At 52.3% G+C, this 20,645-nt stretch overlaps 1 protein-coding gene across 11 annotated transcripts in view; it reads left to right on the forward strand.

Moving 5' to 3' along the window:
- The window catches only part of ATP2B2 (ATPase plasma membrane Ca2+ transporting 2), a 390,731-nt gene that overhangs the window by 315,465 nt on the left and 54,621 nt on the right, over nt 1–20,645 (forward strand). For 7 of the 11 annotated variants that reach the window (XM_063721890.1, XM_063721891.1, XM_063721889.1 and 4 more), the window contains 5 exons: nt 10,345–10,470; nt 12,228–12,260; nt 13,398–13,457; nt 19,303–19,344; nt 20,180–20,338. In XM_063721890.1, the coding sequence (XP_063577960.1) occupies nt 10,345–10,470; nt 12,228–12,260; nt 13,398–13,457; nt 19,303–19,344; nt 20,180–20,338 (420 nt within the window). The remainder of the gene's footprint in view (nt 1–10,344; nt 10,471–12,227; nt 12,261–13,397; nt 13,458–19,302; nt 19,345–20,179; nt 20,339–20,645) is intronic. The other 4 variants (XM_054551734.2, XM_063721893.1, XM_002813437.5 and 1 more) reach the window with 2 other exon arrangements.

The raw sequence follows: 20,645 nt of genomic DNA on the forward strand, positions 1-20,645 counted from the left end.
GGCTGTGTGTGCCAACTCTCTGTCAAGAAGCCTCAAAACTTGGAGAGGCCGGGATGTCTCCAGGGAGGCCAGAAGTCCCAGGAGACCAGGAGATCCTACAGGAGAGCTGACGCCTGCAGGCCCTTGGAGACTCAGAAGGGAGCTCACCCCTTAATGGGGAAGGACAAGGGGACTGGGGACAGACAGAAGGCATTCCAGGTCTCAGCAGGGATCCCAGTGAGTCCCGTGAAGCCTGGGCTGCTGGGGTCAGCATTGGTTTTGGCAGGATTCCCAGTCATCTTGGAATGGTGGCCTGTGAGCACTGAGATGAGAAAGGGGTGACTGCAAAAAGCCACTACAGGTCCTCTGAGCCCAAGTTGAACCAGCGGCCTTGGTCTCCATCTGGCTGGAAGCCTGGGTAGATGGAAGAGGCCTGGGGCCTCTGGATGTCAGGAGACATCAGCCAAGGTCTCCAGGATGTCCCTGTGGGCAGGAAGGAGAGGGGCATGCGGGAACCTGGAGATCTCAGTGGGTTCGTGCTGGTTCTTGGGTCACTGGTAATCTGGTGGACAGTTTCTAGTGGCCTTCCCTGGAGCTCTATCCTGTTGCAATGTGCAAAGTGTTCCCATCAGTCCCTCAGAGCCCACAGGCACAAGGGGGTGGCAAAAAGAAAGCAAGTGTCAGGATCCAGAAAGATGATCACAGGACACAGGATGAACCAGATGGAAGAAAGTGAAGCTCCTTGGCGAGCCTGAAGCCCTGGCATCAGAAATGCAATTGCGTGGGAGTCAGCAGGGCAAGGGAGTGTGGCTCAGCTCAAACTCATAGGGAGAAACTGATAAAGGGGCATAGCTGGCTCCATAGAAAGCAGTATAATTGGAAAGAGAATTCTGTAACAGTCGGGACCATTATCAGACAAAAGAGTCTGCCTGTAAGATAGTGAGTTCCCCGTCACCGACTGTCTATGAGCAGGATGTAAACAGGCTGCAGGTGGGGATGTTGGAGAGTGACCTACTGAATGGGCACTGCATTCAGCGCCCCTCCCAGCCCTGAGAGTACATTCACCATGCCCTATCTCCCAGTCTGCCTCCGCCATCTACTGATCCACCTTGTCTTGCTCCCTTCAATCTGCCTCTGCTGAGGCTGTCCTCTCTTCCCAGTCTTATTTATTCCTCTTTGCCCACTGAACTTTTTTCCATCTGCTCAAGCCCCACCTCCTCCATGAAGGCTTCCCTGACCACCACTGCCCTGTGGCAGTCACCCCCTGACCACCTGGGACCCACTTTTAGCCTGTGACACTCCACTCTGTGCTTGACCCAAACAGACACAGCCTCATGGTGTTTGAGTTTTGCACTGCACAAACCATCTCAAATAAAATGAAGAACAAAATTCGTCGACCATCCCACCACCCAACCAGATCTCACTGGTCTCATTTTTATAGGCCCTGCTGTCTTTGGCCACATGCAGATAGACGGCACTACCAGGATGTGTTTCTGCATCAATCTTCTTGCCCACGCAGGTCTGAGCAGCCAGGAGCTCTGAACTGGAAGCTCTCAGGAGGTTGTGCCCAGCTCAACCCTGGGCCCTGCAGACCTTAGGCTCTGTCCTCCAGAGTCAGTGGGGAGAAGCTGTGCAGTGTGATAGAGCAGAGCGTCAGGCTGAGCTGAACAGGACCTGAGCTCTCAAGTGAACTTGCTGTGTGGCCTCAGGCACATGGCTTCACTTCTCTGAGCCCATTTCCCTGGGAGGACAATAGGAATGTCATTCATGATATGATGTAAGTGGATCCCCTAGCACAGTGCTGCACAGGGAGGCTCAAGATGAGTTGGTCCCCTTCCCCATTCCTTGGATGGGGCCTGGACTTGGTGAAACAGACTGGGTTCCAATCCCAACTGTACTCCTCCTTAGCCGGGGACCCCCAACAAGCTTCTCCCCCTTTCTGATTATAGCCCCAGCTCATGAGGTTGTGTTGAAATCTGGAACCTCCAGAAATGTCCATTTCCCCCTCTCATCCTTCATCTCAAATGTCTCCCCTTTCCCACCTCTCTGGGCTACCCCCTTCCTCTCCATCATCCAACTCCTCCCTACCTTCAGCCTGCAGCAGCCTGCCTCCCCCAGGGGGTGTTCCTTGATTAATTTCTTCCCCAGTGTTCTGAACTCCCTGCATAACAGCCATTTGGATGCTCATTTTTGTGCAGAACCAGACACCATGGGCCCTTTACATCGGCAGGGAGGCCTTGCTGGGCCTTCCAGTCTGATGATCCTTGAGGAGCAACACAGAGGGACCAGGTTGGGGGCATTTGTGGGGTCTTTATGGTGGTTGAGAAAGCCCTGGTGTCATCTCATGCACTGTTTCAGCTTAGAAGAGGGCAGAAAACACTCAGTTCTGGTCAGTTGGTCCAACCATGCTTGGCCCTTGACCCTGGACAGGTCCCTTCACCTCTCTGAGCCTCTGTGTCTGTGTCAGTGCAATGGGGGAGCTGGTGGGGCCTCCACTGCCTACCCCACAGGGCTGTTGTGGGGACCACAGGCATGCACACATGTGACTGTCCTTTGCAAACAAACCCTGCAGGTGTGAGGTGCTGTGTGGTGTAGAAGGAACATGGCATTTGGAGGCAGAACACCCAGGTTCCAGCCCTCTAACGGCTCCCACTGTGGCCTGTCCCCCTCAGAACCTCAGTTTCCCCATCTGACAAATGAGGGCAGACCAGCCTTCAGAAAGACTCAAATGACCTCAACACTCAGAGCACCAAGGAAATCACCAAAACCAGGCAGGTTTCCCCCTACCTTCCTACCCTCCAGGGACAGACAGGCAGACACAAGCCCGTGTCTGGTGTATCTTCAAATGGGACAGAGTAAAAATGTTCAGAAATTGCAAACTCATATGTCTGCAGGGCCAGTTAGGGAAAGCACAGGTGCCAAACCCAGACCACAGCTGCTTCCTGTTGCTGCCTGCAGAAGCGCCAGCCCCATCTGACCTCAGTGCTCGCTTTGCAAGAGGAGCCAGAAATCCAGATTTCCCTGTACAAACTCTTGATGTTTAAGTATTGGCAAGAAATTCCCATATTTTAAGGTCCCTATGGGTCAAGCCACATATGGGTGGGACCTAGAGTGCAAACTCTGACCTAGGCCTATTTTTTAGCTTTGTGTTTTAAGATAATTTCAAACTTTCAGAAAAGTTGCAAGGATGGCACAAAGAATACGGGCACACCCTTCACTCTGATTCGGCTGTTGCTAAACTTTTGCCGTCTTTGCTCTCTGACAAATCTCACTCTCCCCCTCATCATGCAGATGTGATGGCCTTCTCCCGCTGGACACTGCAGGTGTATCTCCCAAGAGCAAGGGTATTCTCATGCATAACCACAACACAGCCATCAATTCAGGAAACTTGACATTGATTCGGTACTGTCACCTGCTGTGCCATCCATATTCACATTCTGCCAATTGTGCCTGCAGCGTTCTCCAGGCCAGGATCCGTGTGGAGCCCTGTATGCCACTTGGATGCCCTTCCTCTTTGGTCTCCTTTCACATGGAGCAGCGCCTCATCTTTTCATTGTCTTCGTGGAAAGCCAGTGTTTTTTAAACCCTCCTTGGTCATGAACTTCCGTGAGAGTTCCACTAAAACAGTGACCCCTCTTATAAGGAACAGATGCCCAGTCTCCTGATCTTGCAGCATTTCAGGGGATTGAATGATCCCTAGAGGACCCTGGTCCTATCCCAATTTGCAGCTCGGGAAACTGAGACCCAGAGCAGAAGTGTAAGGCCCCACAGAGGGCAGGGGTAGGGCGGGAGCCAGACCCCAGCTCTGGGCTCTTCCTGTAGCCCCCATGCAGGAGCCTGCCTCCTTGTAGTAACTTCCACTGGGAAATGCAGGACTAGACTAGATGCCATCAATGTGGCAGTGGAAGGGGCTGGAGCCAGGGGGCCAGGATGGCGGGGCTGTCTTCAAAAAACAGCAAGGCCTGGCTCCAGCAGGCCCATTGGCTCAACCCCTGCAAGACCCTGACATACCCTCCTCCCTTACCCCTGCCAGCCAGAGCACTAACAGCATGAGGTCATGCAGGACATCGGTAAACCCTCTTGGGACTCTGCCCACATCCCAGTGCCTGCTGCCCACCCCACCAAGCAGAAGGCCAGGCATGGGAGAGCCGGAGCTACCACCACTGCCACCGCCTCCAGGGAGCCTAGGACGACACCGTGACTGCAGAAGGCCCAGTCTGCTACTCGGCCCGCACTCTCTCCATTACACTACCCTGCCTCTTCTCCATGAGAGGCAGCGGGGTGTAGTGGATAGAGCACGGGTTCAAGTCCCGGCTCCACCACTCACAGCTGTGTGACCCTGGGCCATCACTCAAGCTCTCTGAGCCAGAAAGTGGTGGGCGGAGGGGCTGGGGATTGAACGTGCGCCAAAACCTACCTCACAGGGCTGTTGTGAGGGGGACACTTTGCCTACTGCCTCATGCTCTGTGAGCGTGTGTTATTAATTGCATTAATAACAGTAATAATGGAAGGACTGTGTCTGGGCTGGGAATCATATTGGCTTTGTTTGGTGCTTGTGCCTGGAGGCAGATAATAGCCCCCAGAAATAGCCTCCATCCCTTCTTCACGGCCTCTCCCCACTGAAGGAACCCTTTTAGAAGAGATGACCTCTCCCTTCTCCCTGTCCAGAGAGAGGCCTGAAAGGTCACACCCGGGAGATCAAGGAACCCTAGGTCCAACCCCTACTGTCCTACACCCTCTGCAACTTCAGTCATTCGCCTTATCTGGGCTCAGAAACCCCATTTTGTAAAAGGAGGCTTCCCAGTTCTGCCACCTATGGCTCAGCATACCCCACGAGCTACCACAGAAGGCTTTGACTCCGAGACTGCCACCATCTGGACCAGCTCAGGGCAAGGGAGAGCCACCTCCTGCTGTTCAGGACAGGCCAGGATGGGCTTTGAGCCTGCAGCTGGGAAGGTCCTGGCCACTCTCTGCTGCCAGGTCAGAGACCAAGGAACATCCCCTCCACAGGACCAGGACAGGGACAGAAGCTTGGGCAGGACAGGACAGACAGTCCCATCCACGGAAACCGCAGTGTTCCCTGAGCCTGGGCTCCCTTTTCCTCCCACTCATGGGATAGCTGGCAGCTCCCCACCATGCTCTGGCCCCCCTTTCTCTCCTCGGGGCTGCCCCAGACAGCTCTCCCACCAACTTTGTCCACAAAGTGGAAAAAGCACAAGATTGGAGCCACAGACCAGCTCCCATCCCAGCTCTGCCTTCCTGGGCTGAATGCAGAGATGACCCCCTGAGCTGCTGCCCTGTCTGTAAAATGGGGTGAGGCTAACCACCTCACAGACTGTGACAGCTGAGCAAAAAGTGGCTCAGATGGAACTTGGCACATCATGAATGCTCAAAAGATATTCTCTTCCTTCCTCCCCCTCCACCCAAAAATACTCTCAGTGGCTCCCTATTGAACACCAAGCAAAGACTCCGCTCTGTCACCCTCCACTCAGGCACCTTCTCCCTTCGTGGGCACTGAACTTTGGCCTGGCCCACCCACTGCCATCACACTGGACCACCTCCCACCTTTGCCTGGCTGTGTCCCCTCCGGCCCGCCGTGTCCTTGGCTTGATTTTGTCTTGCATTGCTGTGGATCTGTGTGCCTATCTGCTCTCCTTGACCCCAGCTAGACTGTGAGCTCCTGGAGGGCAGGGACCACAGGGAGCCCTCTCTCAGGCCCCAGAGCCTGGCATGGAGTTGACACCCCACCATGTCTGTCTGTCAAGTGAAGGACTGTGGAGCTGGGGGAAGGGTACGCCATCTGGTCATTCTGTCCACTTGGGCCTCTGCCGGCCTCTCCACACCCTCTTCTTCCCGAGATTTAGCTGTCCACCCTACCCAGGACATGCCCTAGGCTGGTCTCCCTGGGACAGTGTTGAGACACTATTGCTGAGATGTGGGGCCTAAGCCAGCTCCCTCCCCACTCTACAGATGACAAAACTGAGGTCCAGAGAGGAGAGGGGCTGGCCCCAAGGTCACATAGCAATCAGAATTAGACACCAGGTCCCAGGTGCCCCCTTCTGGGTCCAGGGCTCTCTCTCTACCCCTCCCCGTGCTTGTCTTCTGAAGGGCTCTGTGAGCAGTTAGAGGAGGTGGGGGCTACAGAGTGCTGCCCAAGGGACTATGGACAGTGAGGTCCCACAAGGCCCTATCAGGGCCTCCATCCCCAAGAGGTTCCCACCTCTGCCCCTGTGGTCATCCTTTGAGAGGTTTAGCCCACTGCACTTTGACTTGGATGTCTGTTGCTCTGCCATTAATTGCTTCTGCCATGGTGTTAAGCATTGCCCTCTGCAGGGGACTCGTGGAGCTGAAGGGGAACAGTCTAGGGAATGCCCCAGTCCTTTAGAGTCTTCCCCTGGCAGGAGGGCCTGGGAGAGGACAGGGCACAGCCCAGTGAGGTGTGGGAGGAGGGGGCACAGCTGGGATGAATGTGACCCTCTGCAAAACATAAAGATGATTTATTAGGGGCGTCGGTATTCCCAATTATAAATGTAATACATACCCACCCTGGAAAGTTCAAAATAGTACAAAAAATTGTGCTGGAGTTGCAGCTCCAAACCAGGCTGTGCGGGGGAGGCCCAGAGGACACTCCCACTCAGACCCTGCCTTCGAAGGGCTCATGGTCAGGTTGAGGAGCCAGGCCTGGAAGCACCCCCAGAGGAGACTTCAGGTGATTCAGAGGAGACAGATGAAGTCCCCTAGTGGGAGTCAGGAGGGCTACCCAAGGAGAAGGGCATTCATCCTGTGAAGGAGGTTTTGAGCAAGAGGTGAGGGAAAGGCATTCAGGTGGTCACTGTGAGCAAAGGCCAGGGAGGCGGACACCAAGGCCCAGTGAACTGTGCACGCTCCAAGGGCAGAGGCCACGAGACAGAACTCAGTGTCCAGGGCCCAAGAAGGCTGAGGTCTCATCCAGGGGACACTGACTGAGTGGTTTTGACCTCAGGGAGCCCTCCAAACCCTCGGAGAGGGGATTGGAACTGGAGGGACACAGGTAAGAGCAGAGGTTTGGGGATACCAGAGGACAGAGGGAGGGAGGACTGGGGATTGTAGATGCCGCGTCTCCCCTGCCCTGGCTATTGCTTGGCTCTGGAGGACACCCTGGGGCATCTCCAGGGCTGGGCGGGGAGCGCACTATGCCTAAGCCCCTCCCTGGCGTCCTCCTCCCACCTTCCTGCCTCCGGATGTGGGTGTAGAGCTGCCAGCTCCCTGCTGCGATGGGAGTGATTAGATTAGAAGGTGATTTGGGAGTCTGATTATCTTGGGTGGAAATTGGCCCCCTGCATCTTTTTCCATCCTGTCTTGGGTTGGGAGGTGGGGAGCAGCCTCTTGGTTGCCACCTAAGCCGGAGAACCAATGCCTTCATTTCCAACGAACCTTTCTACTGATGTGTCTCAGACCAGAATGTGAGGGCCTTGCCCCTGGAGGCGAAGTGGAATGTAACAAAGACAGCAGGCTCAGGGACAGCAGAGAGTTCAAGTCCAGGCTCTGCCCGTCACCTGCAGAGTGACTCAGCAGGCCACCCCTCCACTCTGAGCCTCAGTTTCCTCCAGTTTGAGGACTAGATGAGATCATTGAGCGTGGAGGGCAGCATGTGCCCTGCACACAGTAGGTGTTCTACAGAGGTCAGCTTGGGTGGCTGTTACTGCTTTCTGTGCCCTATGAATGCAATGTAGTGTTCCTTCCTCTCCTTTGAAGAGTCTCCAGTGATACCTGCCATGAGACCCCAGTTTCTTATCTGTCTAATGCTGATATGTAACAACCCCTCCTCCTAGCACCCTAACAAGCCGAGCTGGTGCCCACGGAGGCATCTTGTCAGCAAGTTATTATAATGAACAAGGCCCTGTTACTGGGCCTCAGCAGGGTGACAGAGCAGGGTGGGGTGCTCCAGGGTCTGCCTGTGATGAGAAGTCACCAGGCCTGGGCTGCTCAGCCTAGAGCCAATGTCTGAGCTCATTCTGTGGTCCCCACTGTGCCCTGCCAAGGGGGAGAAAAAAGCACTGTCCTTCTGTCCTGGGAATGGCCAAAGAGCTTGCCATCTGAGAATCTGGGTTCTGCACAGCCCCTCTGTGAGCCTTCATGACGTGGTTTCTGCATCTGTGCATGGAGAGCCTGGCATTTACGTGCCTGAAAGGAATCATTGGACAGTATCTGTCTCTCTGTAAAGCACTTTGAGATCCTGAGACCCTAGAGACCAAGAGGCTAGATTGTTGCACGCACACACACACACACAAAGCATGCAGCACACACACACAGGCACACACACACACACAACATCGGGATATCACTCAGATCCTACAAGGAAAGGGACAAGGTGGGTGATGCCACTTAAAAAGTGAAAACAGATTCCTTGCTTAAGAAAAGCTCTTTAGGTCTGACCCAGAACCCCTCAACCCTTATTTTAGATACAATTCTAATGAGTTTCCTGACATAGACTTCAAATCTGAAGCAAACCAAAACACAGTGAGAGATAAGTTATGCTGAAAACAGGAAGAAGTGGCACCTAGTCTCAAGCGGACAGAAAGGAGAACTCTGAAAAGCAGAAGTGAGTCCCAGAAGCAAGGCATGGCATGTCGGAGAGTCACTGTCATGGCTGTCAAGGCCTCTGTGACACTGTCCAGCCAGGCCAGGGTGGAATTCTTACTCCCCCATCTGAGAAGGTAGTGCGTCCTGCATGGTATACAGCTTTCTACCCAGAGTAGCAAAAAGATAAAAACAGGAAAAAAAAAAACTGTGTGCCTGGAGAGCCAACCTTCCAGCATCCAGATTCTTCCAGCACCAATCAAAGGACAAAGGACCAGCAGTGCCGCATTCCCTCGCTGCTAGAACTGGGTGGGCATAGCTGCTGTCTACTTCCCAGACTGGGTCCCAGCTGTCCTCCTGGGGTCACCTTTGCTTGCCCAGTGAGGCCATGGCTTCAGTGGGCTTTTTTTTTCCAATTTTTAAAATTATATTAATAGTAAAATACACATAACATAGAATTTACCATTTTAACCACTTTTAAGTGTACAGTTCAATGGCATTAAGCACTTTCACATTTTTGTGCAACCATCACCACCATCCATCCACAGAACTCTTTCATTCTTCCCAAACTGAAGCTCTGCACCCATTAAACACTAATTTTCATTTCCCTTCCCCAGCCCCTGGCAGCCACCATTCTACTTTCTATCTCTGAAGCTGATGACTCTGGGGACCTCATGCAGGTGGAATCATATAGTATTTATGGTCCTTTTGTGGCTGGCTCACTTACTTACTGCAGTATCCTCAAGGTTCATCCATGTTGTAGCCTGTGTTCAAGTTTCTTTCTCTTTAAGGCTGAATAATATTCCATTGAGTGTATAGACCACATTTCTTCCCTCTCTGCAGCTTATCCTCCCTCTGAAGCCCTTGCTTGCTGTTGGACAAGTTGCTCTCTGAGCCTGCATGGTGGAGAGGCTGCCTGCAAGCAGCAGCAAGGCTCTCTCATGAAACAAAAGCTGACACTGAAGCCCCAAAGATAAAACAAATAAAAGTAGAGCCATCCTGACCAAAGGCCTCCTTCACCCCCCATAGCCACCCTTCCAGCCCCTGGAAAGAATTTCAGGGTCCTTTGGAACCCAGTTTGAGAAATCTAAAGTTCTAGGAAAGTGGTTCTTAACCTTTCTTGCAGCATAGACCCCTGGAGTAGTCTGGTATCATCATGTGCCACCCCTACTCCAAATAAAGCCTTGAAATGCATAAAATGAAATGCATGAGGTCCCACAAGATCCCACTGAGGTCACAAAGGAAACCAATTATATTGGCATAAAGTAGAAAAAAAAATGTGTGGTATAGTAATGAGTGTACTTTATTAGAACACTGAATAACAAGATCTAGCAAGCAGTTGCATAACCACTTTATTTATAAAATAGAGATGAGCACCAACAATGCTGCAGTAGCTGTAAAGTGATACGAAAAAATCTGTGATTTTTGTAATGTATATAGTGGCATCATGACACTGATAACACTCCTGGAGTTTGATGTCTACATCTGTAAGGGTGGTAGAGGAGTGGGGAGAAGGAGACAGAAGGAGGAAGTGACCCTCCAGGCCGGGTAGTAGGTGGTGGGCCTGGAGATGTTTGGGGTACCTGAGAACTGATAGGTAGCAGTGTTTCCACCCCAGCACTGTCCTGAGGTGAAAGCATCTTGAAAGAGCCCACCACACACACAGTGTGAATCTTAACCATAGGTGATGCCCCATGACCTCAGCAGGCAAATTGCCAGGAGCTGACTGAGACCACATTTTTTCACTCCTTTGGGGAGAGGGCTTCAACCGTGCAATGGTAACTTGGCTTTTGTCCCCTTTCCCAGGGACCCATGTGATGGAGGGCTCAGGACGGATGTTGGTGACTGCTGTGGGTGTGAACTCTCAGACTGGCATCATCTTTACCCTCCTGGGGGCTGGTGGTGAAGAGGAAGAGAAGAAAGACAAAAAAGGTAAGCCTAATCCCCTTGCAGACCAGGAGAGGAGCTCTTAAGGCCACATTTTTTTTTTTTATTTGTTCACTCAACAAGATAGTTATTGAGTGCCTTCTATGTCCACACCCTGTGCTGACAGCCACCTCCTGCATCCTTAAGGCCTGCATGGGCCAGGTAGGCTCTGTCTGTTCCATCTCCAGGTCTTGTCCCAGTCTCTGTCTTGTCCAATCATGTCATGGAGGCCCCTCCTTCCCCTCTGGGCCAGGCCAAGGATGCTGACCATGTCGTTGAGTCTCCAGCCTCAAGTGGTAGAAACAGCCAGCATCAATTGGTCCCATCATCACTCCAGTATTGAGTAGAAATCCCCACCCAAGCGTATTCCTTCCAATATTGTCAACTCCACTGAGCAGAACTGAAAATCCACTCAGCATAGATTCATCCAAGACATGGGCAGAGGAGATTCTGGGAAAGGCAGCCAGATGCATGGCTCCAAATCAACCATTATGAATTTACTCTCCAGTGCTCCCAGACCTACCATCTTGTCTGAGTTCTGGTTCTTCCTCCTCCTTGAAAATAAGATTCCTTGTTCACTGGGCTCTCCTCAGTGCAGCAGGCTGACCACCCAGGCTAAAACTGTCTCTCAGAACAGACGGAGAGATGCTCACACAAAAAGCTCAAGTCTCGTCAGGCCAGGCCCAAATCCAAAGGCCCAGGCTTCTGGTCCCAGCACAGCTGACTCCTTACCTGTCACCGCACTTGATCTCAAAGATAGCCCCCCTTTCACATTTTCAGTCTTTTGTCTCCTTCCTCGAGCACAAGGGGAGGATCTGTGACATTCAGAACTTCTAGAACCCCAGAAGGGAGATGAGAGGACAGATGCCTCCCCCCTGAGTTTTAGGGGCAGCCCTGCTCCCTCCAGCTCTCAGAGGCCAATCAGGCACAGAGCTTAGGTCGAGACTGAAGATTACTTGTTCCTGAAGGCAAAACCCATTTTCTAGGGGGTCCCCTAAGATTATGGTGGCCCCTCCAGCGGGACAATGGGGCTGAGCTGTGTTCTGGGAAATTAGAAGGCTGGAGAGAGTAAAGGGGTGCTGAGGCTGAAACTGAGGAAAGAGTCCTGACTAAGTCCCAGAGGACATAAGGAGAGTGTGCACATGCTGGGTTTGAATCTGTGGTAGGATGGCTGAGCCCTATTCCACAATGACAGCAGTTAGGCAGATCTGAGCAGGTAGGCAGGATTCAGCAGCCTGTACTCATTATCTTCGCCTCACTGAGGCTTGAGTGAGGGGAAGATGCCCCCAGACTCTTCTATGGGCCAGATCTGTGGTTTTTAAAATGCTAGTAGGGCCAGATCTGTGGTTTTTAAATGCCAGTAGGAAGACAAGCGTCAACTGCCCCAGAAGCACAGTTCAGGGTCCTTCGCTGAGCATGTACCTGCATTCCTGTGAGATGGAGATGTCAGAAAAATAGCCTCATGTAGAAAGAAGATGGTGGAATGTGGAAGGGATGTGGCAGAGGAAGCCTGGGGGAGCAGCCCAGCATCTCAGGCCACCATGAGCAGCATGGCCTCAGCTGGGCCCCTTCTGCCCTCCCATCCCATCACCTCCACTAGGAACATTGCTTAGAGCCCACCACATGTCCCCATTTCAGGATGACCCTAGGTGTATGGCCATGTGTGTATGCACATGTGTGTGTTTGTGTGTGTGTGTGTGCGCATGGGCAGATGAGGCTGTGTGTTTCTCCTTCATTAACATGTCTCAAAAATCATCACACAGGTGTGAAGAAGGGGGATGGCCTTCAGCTACCAGGTACAGTAAGACACCCTCAGGGTAGATGGGCTTTTAGAAATAGCAGCAGGCTTTGGTCATTGGGCCCTGCCCCTAGACCACCAGCACACAGCTGGAGGAGGCCACATGCCTGCAGGTGGCTCCACCCCCCAGACCCTCCTTTGTGCCCTCGTGTGATGCCAGCCCTGTGGGACAAGCCAACACCCCACTCCACCCTCTTGCCCTTACAGTGCCTCACCCTACCAGCCAATGCCAAGTGGTACCACCCCCATCTCTACACCACCCTTAGCCCTGCGTACCAGCATGCAAAGCTTGCTCACCATCACAGGACCCTCCCCTCAGGCCCTGCTCTCCCCACCAGCACCCCCGGGGAGCCCATGCCCTCACGCAACAGTGTGCTTCACCCAGTGGGGCCTCTTCCTGCCCATAGAACACTATTCCCCACCCCCAAGAAAGAGCAAAAGGTGTGAATTTAGCCAACTCATATCACTTTTAATTTCTAAATTAAGAAAAATTCACTAGTGCCTTTTCCATCCCATATGCAAAATGCAACATGCTTGATGTCACCTTTTAAATTTGGGGGGCATCTCACATGAGAGTTCTCAAAGCAGTCTCTGGAATGCCGGTTAAGGAAGGAGGCAGTGGCCTGAATCAAGGGCATGAATCCAGTTAAGTCAAAGTCATCACCATTAGCAAATGTTCTGCCAGAACACCCTGATGCACAGAGATGGTGGTTGTGGAGAATACTCATTCTGAGTGGTCTGTGCCCATGCTGAACTGCCTGGTGAATATTTTTCCACTCCTGGCCCCCAGTGGGCAGCCAGATCTCCTCATTTCATGGAGCCCTCTCTTGACTGGTTGGACCAGCAGAGTCCAGACCTCAGCACAGACCAGCACCATCCCACCTAACCACCCTGGTCATCCACCATGCTTTATTTGAAAGACCCTCCATGTCTGAGTTTCTCCCCTCGACCTCTGCGGCATCTCTATGGAACATTTCACCCCCACCCCAAATTTGAGTTTCTTGGTTTCCAAAGGATAATTTTTTTTTTAAGAATAGAGTCATGTTATCTCCCCACAAGTTGGTTCATGTCTTTGTTGTTGTTGCTTTTCTCCATTGTGACACTGCATTTTCCATCCCTCCCACCCCCCCTGCAGCAGCAGACGGTGCGGCAGCTTCAAATGCTGCAGATAGTGCGAATGCCAGCCTAGTCAATGGTATGTCTCCCACGGCGAGCTCCTGGTCGTGGTTGGATGGGCGTCTCTCACCCCCACCCCAACTTTGGGCTTTCTTTCCTTGTTCTGGACTGCACAGATCTCGGATGTGCATGGGCCGCTGGGACAGTCACCCTCTCACATGGGGCAGGCGCTTAAGACAGGAGCCACAGCCAGGGGAGTCAGCTCTGCACCCTGTCAGCCTCGCAGCTGCCAAAAAGGTGCTGGCTCCTGCCAGGCCCTTGACTCCCCATGGAGCCCAGACAAGAGACAAGACTTTGGCTTCAGATTGGCTCCCAAGAAGCAGCGTCCCACCTGGCATGGCCCTCTCCTAAGTGTATTCCTGGCCCTGGCTTTGGGAAAAAGGCCTGGGATCAGGGCTTGGGCTGAAGCTGGCATCTGGGTCCCCAGCAAAGGCTCTAGTCCTTGACTCTTAAAATTTCCTCGAGGCAAGGGGACCCAGGCCGGGATTCAGCTCCTTGGCCCTGTCCCGTAGCATGGCTGAGCCACCAGTAAACGGTTCTTCCTCTTCTCTTTCATGGAGCCAACGGGCAGGGGTTTCGCTTGGGCTCGGGCCTGGTTCTGTCCTTCGGATGTGGACTGGTGTTTCTTGCTGTTGCCTGTGCTGGAGCATTTGTCCTGGGTCACAGGGTTGGAGGGTGGGGGAGAGGGGCTGCCACTGTGTACTGGGGTCTGCATCTTAATCTCCTTACACACAGGCAAGAAGGAATTCCATTCACTTGCCCCAAAGCCTTTAGAAGATTTCGGATTTCTATCCCCTTCTGGCTTCAGAGCAACAGACAAGGCTTTTGTTTACTCAGATACCACCCCTATCCCCAAATTAGGTAACATAATAGTCCCCCAGGCTACTCCTGAACTGTTGACAGCCATCAGGGCTCCATCATGAAAACATTGCCCCAGAGGAGCTGAGGGCAGGGGAAAATCTTTTTCCCACCGTCTCTGCATACCAGGCACTGGGCTGTGGGTTTCTCATCCATTATGTCCTATCATTCACTTCTCACCACTCCTGCAAAATATGGAGACTTGTTCCCCGCAGCCTCCCATCTCCTGCCCTAGACCTCTCCCCAAGCCACCTGCATTCAAAGTGACCAAAGATGGAAGCACCTAGTAGGTGTCGGGGCTGAGTAAGGCACTTCTGTGAGCAGTGCCTTGCCAAGAAGGACTAATTTTGGTGTGGGTCTATTTCAGGCACAGGAGGAGGAAGGATGACAGCTTGGGGAGTGGGAGGTGTCATGCCTCAGGGAGGGGTGGCTGAGGGTGACAAGGAGAACCCATGTGGGCAAACCCATGGCTGAGAGAGAGGGAACCTGGAGGGGGCACCCACTTCCCCCCGGCAGTGAGCCTGCTGAGCTTTGTGAACATACAGACCCCATCAAGGCTGGCCAGTCTCAGAAAAAAAAGGGCAGCTTCACTTCCAAACTGCAGCAGAAAACCCCGAATATCCCAAGAGAAACTGTAGGAAACTTTCATTTCTTGACCACCTACTGTATACCAGGCACTGTTGAAAGCATTTCATATTTACCATCTCATTTAATCCTCATGACACCCCCATGATACAGGTTTTATTGTCCCCACTTTAAAGATGAGGAGACTGAGGCTCAAGGAGACCAAGACACTAGCCTAAGGTCACAGAGCTAGAAAGTAGCAGAGCTGGGATTTGAACCCAGAACCCAGACCTGGCTGGCTCTAAAGTGTGTGCTTCTCCTCCTGATCCAGGATTTCCCAATGGAGGGTGTCTTGTAAGTTTCACAAGGATGTTAAGAGGTCTTCACCCCAAGAAAAGGATTCTGTGGTCAAAGATGTTTAAGAACCACTGGATTGAATTGATCTCTTCCTGGTTACAGAATTAGTCCTGGTTAGAGGACTGCTCAGAGCCTTAAATATGCTGATGTGTAGCGGAGAGTTACAGAGTCATATAGAGTTTCCTAGGCTGATTTGACTGCAAGACCTTTCCTGGCTGAATCCTGTGGAATTGGTCTGCCCCATAATATACTCTGGGAAATAATGCTCTAAGCCATTGCTATTCAAAATGTGATCACAGGACCCAAAGCCTGCACATCACCTGGGAGCTCCTTAGAAATGCAGAATCTCAGACCCCACCCCAGACCAACTGAAGGAGAATCTGCATTTTAACAGGGTTACTAGACTCCAGGTGAGAGCACATTACAAGTGGAGAGGCCCAAGGTGGAACCTTGCCGATTGAGAGAGAATTAAGTGTTCTTTCCCCTCCTTCCTCTGAGCCAGATCACAATGACTTGGATATGGAAAAAAAAAATTAGGGTGATAATTTTTCCCTTTGACCCTGCTCCCCCAAGTCCCCAACTGAAAAATGGGTGTGGTCCATTCATCTTGGAAGCATTATGATTGCCATTATTATTTAGTTATTTTTCTTTTACATTTACTAGTGTGTCACTATGTAATACCTGACCTGTAATCAAGGTTATAATCACATTTAATTATACATCATGAGGCCGGGCGCAATGACTCACGCCTGAAATCCCAGCACTTTGGGAGGCCGAGGCAGGTGGATTGCTTGAGGTCAGGAGTTGGAGACCAGCCTGGGCAACATGGTTTCACTCTGTCTCTACTAAAAATACAAAAAAATAAAAAATAAAAAAAATTAGCCGGTCATGGTAGTGGGCACCTGTAATCCCAGCTACTTAGGAGGATGAGGCAGGAGAATTTCTTGAACCCGGGAAGTGGAGGTTGCAGTGAGCCAAGATCATGCCACTGCACTCCAGCCTAGGAGACAGAGTGAGACTCTGTCTCAAAAAAGAAAAAAAAATTAGACATCATGGGCTGGGCACAGTGGTTCACGCCTATAATCCCAACACTTTGGGAGGCTGAAGCAGGACAATCGCTTGAGGTCAAGAGTTTGAGACCAGCCTAGACATCATAGTGAGACCACATCTCTACAAATAAAAAAAAAAAAAATTAATTAGCTGGGAATAGTGGCACACATCTATATTCCCAGCAACTCAGGAAGCTGAAGTAGGAGGATTGCTTGAGCCCAGGAGTTCAAGGTTGCAGTGAACCAAGATCACGCCACTGCACTCCAGCCTGGGCAACAATAATAATAACATATCACTACTAACTCCCAACGTTTACACAGTGCTTTTCCAGTGCCTTTCATAAACATCACCTTAGTTGATATCAGCCCATTTCACAGAGGAGAAAATGGAGGCACAGGGAAGAGAAGTGGTGTTTCCCAAGTCTCCCAGGTAGTGATCTCTCTCCCCAGAGCTTGTGTATCAGGTCAGCTTACCAGGAATCCTCCCAATCCATGCACTTCACACCCATGCCCCTTGTGATGCACAGAGAGAATAGACCCATTTGGAAAAGGTGCATCTGATTCCAGATACAGAGAAGGACCTCTGAGACTCCACCTGAGGGCTCCATCTTGGACCCCATTCCTAGCTCTCCTGACATACAGCCCATCTCCAGATCCCACATGGGGCCAAAGCTGGCTGTTCCACCATAATTCAGGGCCAGGCGAGCACCAGTTTGGCCAGGAGAGCCCCAAATAAGTCCCTCGCTTCTGAGAAACCAGGCCATCTGTGCCTCAGCACTCCCAGAACATCCTTCCCTTCCTCCAGCATATGCATTGGTGATTATTTTTCTGATCACGTGTTCACTATGGAAATAAAAGAGGAAATTGCTAGCTGGGCTTAATGAGTGCACACACCGGCTATTGCATCTGATAATATGCAATGCAAATAAAGGCCCCTTTGAGCCTTCTAAAACCAACTATTGAAGTGGAGTCCCCTGGTGCCCCTGAGCCCAGTCAGTAAAATTATTTTAGAAAATAAAAATAATTGTTGTTATTCATTCCTGCTTACTCTAAAAAGCTTTTTTCTCTTGTGTTTTTTAATCCAGTAGAAAGAATTTTACAGTAGAGACACAGGGGGTCTTTCACTTTAAAGCCCAGGGTGGGCAACTGATCGTTTGCCATGGGAGGCCATGGGGACAGCTCTGCACTTACCCTTGAATAGACAATGCTGGGCGAGGTTCGGGGAAGCCACTTCTCCCCTCTGAGTCACCAAGAAAGTGGACACAGTGACAGTGATGAACTAATCCTGCAGCCATGGGGTTATTCCGAGGATGTTTCTAAATGCAGGCTGCCTCTGAACTTCCCTTGGCCTCAGTTTCCCCATCTATAAAATGAGAATGATGAAAATCCCTCCTGCCCCACCTTGCAGGGATACTGGGAAGACTGACAAGAGATGACACTTGCAAAAGCCCTTTGAAACTGCAAAAGGCTGAACCGTGCAAGTGATTATTATGAAGTTAACTGGGGCACTCTGGGAGGTGAATGTCTCATCCTGTTTTATGAAAGTGGAAGCTGATGAGATTGGGAGATATAAAGCCAGCAGCTACTTGGTGGTGAAATGAAGACTTCAGGAACCCTGTCCCAGTAGTGCCACCTCAACTTCCCTCCCCTGGGCTCAGGGGGGCTGAGGGGTGACCATGGTCTCCCTGACAGCAGCTTCTAGAGAAGCAATGGCAGGACGGAAGTAGGCACGCACTTTGGGGCCAGCTCTCCATTTACCCATTGAGACCCAAGCAGCTCATCTCCCTCTCTGAGCCTCAGTTTCTCATCTGTAAATGGGTATAATACAAGCACACCCTTCATAGGTGAGGCTGTGGTGAGGATTAGATGGAATCTCGGAGCCTATGGGTGTGCCCAGCACATGGTGGGCTGTCCTGGAATGTGAGCTGTGAGAATCACCATTGCAGCCATCATCCAAGGGTGGCCAACCTTCTCAGACCCCTCCCAAGGGGGCAAGGCCTGTAGGCAGAGCAGGCAGAGCTCCGGGTGAGCGTGCAGGCCCAGTAGATGGGAGGGTGCTGGCAAAGGCAGGTGTGCTAGGCAAGAGACAGAGGCTTCCATTGCCCACATTGCACACCCAGCCCACAAGTTCCTTGCCAAGGATGGAGTGGGGGCCTCCCAGGCAGCTCTGATGAGTGGGGCGGGGGGGGCAGATGCAGCACCAGGCCCTGGTATGGAAGGGGGTGCCCACTGACACTACTTAGCCTGCTGCTGTAGCCTGAGCCATACCCCTACCAAGGGGTCAGCACCCCCATTGGGGACCAGGGCACTTCACCAAGAACCCGGCCACACTTGAGGTCCCTCGTATACCACCATGGGGACCCCTGATCACTCTTTGTTCTGGTCACACTCAGGGGCATTCGGCAAGGGGTCATCCTTGGGTGGCTTCACACTCTTCAGAAGGAGAAGGAGAAAGATCATCCCTCTTGAAGTCCAAAACTAAGGAACACATTGACCTCAGTGCCTTGTCCAAACTCCTCTCCATTCTAGAAACACACTCTCCTCTCTCTCTCTCTCTCTCTCTCCTCTCTCGTCTGTGTGTTTTCTTTTATGGAAAAATGAAAAGGACGTAACTGAACAAGTTTCCCTTTGCCTTCTCTCAACGCAGAAAACACCAAATCAGTCACAAAAACCTTGGTGTGGGGGCCTGAGTGCTTCTCTGCTGCCTCCTCCAGCAGACTCTAGTCCCCTGCACCCTCTGATACTGCCCTTTGATCTGTAACACACTCAGGGCCAAAAGTATTCCAGCAGAAACCTCCCTCCTGAGTCCCCTAGAGAATCAAGAGTTGCCCGGCTGGCAGGCCCCACAGCTAAGGTGCAGCCAGGCCTGCTCCTGCTTCAGGGCCTTCCCCAGCCCGCATCCCCACACAGAGGGATGCAGTCAGCACGGCCCTCCCTCCATCTGTGACATTAATGTCCGTGGCCTGTTGCGTCTTCGTGATGACCGACCATGTGTTGTCTGTTCTCTGTTGTCTGTTAAAATTCTTTGTCGTGTAGGTAAAATGCAGGATGGCAATGTGGACGCCAGCCAGAGCAAAGGTAACCCTTTTGTATTAACCGGCGTTTGTCATCCCTGAGGCCCCTCCCCACCGGCTCTGACAGTCACACCAGAGACAGAGACTGGCGAGAGCCAGAGGCAGACACATCCACTCTTACAGGTGTCTGACGACCTTGGGGGTGTAGCTGTGATTTGCATGGTACCAGGCCAAATAAAGAGGTGTCCACCGGTGAGGAGGGGGATACCCACGGGCCAGCATCTCCCTAGCCTTTGAACCCTGCTCCCCATTCAGCCGAAGACTTTGAGATCCTTAGAGGTTGAGGGGTAGGGAGTTTGGCTCAGTCTCTGTCCAAAAGGGTCACGGGCCCTCCAGTCCATCCTGCATGAAGAGGCCACACCAACTGGGATAGTGACTTGGCTCCCATGGCTGCCCTCTTTTACGTTCTAAGCCTCCTTTTTTGTCCCTCCTGTCTAGTGGCTACTTAATATCCCACAACAGGTCCCAAGGACCAGCTGAGTAGAGCCCAAGCCTGTCTGTCTTGTCTGAATGTGGGAAAGGACAAGGGACCACCTGGGGTAGGACCCACGGGCTTGTTCAGGCCGAGAGGGGGATCCAGGGTAACAGCATCAGTCCCTGCTGTGTCCCAGATTCCAGGTCTGAGGCAGTGAATGCCACTGGGGTCCATAGCTCCAGCTGGAAGAGGCAGGCCCCCCATCACAGGACTTCTGCACCAGCCATGCGGGGCTCAGTCCAGGCAGTCAGCACCTACCCTGGGCAGGCAGGGGTGGGTGCCAGCATCTCCACCCTGTGGGCTGACCTGCATGTGTGTGTCTATGTGTCTGTGTGTATGCACGTGCGTGATCTGCCCCCTGCAGCCAAACAGCAGGACGGGGCAGCCGCCATGGAGATGCAGCCCCTCAAGAGTGCCGAGGGCGGCGACGCTGACGACAGGAAGAAGGCCAGCATGCACAAGAAGGAGAAGTCCGTGCTGCAGGGCAAGCTCACCAAGCTGGCTGTGCAGATCGGGAAGGCGGGTGAGTGCAGCAGGTGGGAGGCAGGGGACAGGGCTCACAGGGGGACCCCAGGCAGAGCCCTGCCCCATGCTCGGCCTCAGTTACCTCATCTGCAAAGCGGGGGGCTTGAATGAGTGCCTGAAGCCCACCTTTCTCTACCACAGCACCCAGTTTGAGTCCTGTGTACAGTAGGCACTCCATTAGCACTCAGTGATACAGAAGAGTGAAGCTCGAGCAAAGCCAAGGCTCTGGTAGCAGATGGCCTGCCTTCTTGTCCGGCAATGGCTGTGAGAACTTGGGAAAGTAACTTCTAGCTCTGAGCCTCTGT

The sequence above is a fragment of the Pongo abelii genome, chromosome 2, assembly GCF_028885655.2.
Source record: "Pongo abelii isolate AG06213 chromosome 2, NHGRI_mPonAbe1-v2.0_pri, whole genome shotgun sequence".
NCBI classification, from domain to species: Eukaryota; Metazoa; Chordata; class Mammalia; order Primates; family Hominidae; genus Pongo; species Pongo abelii.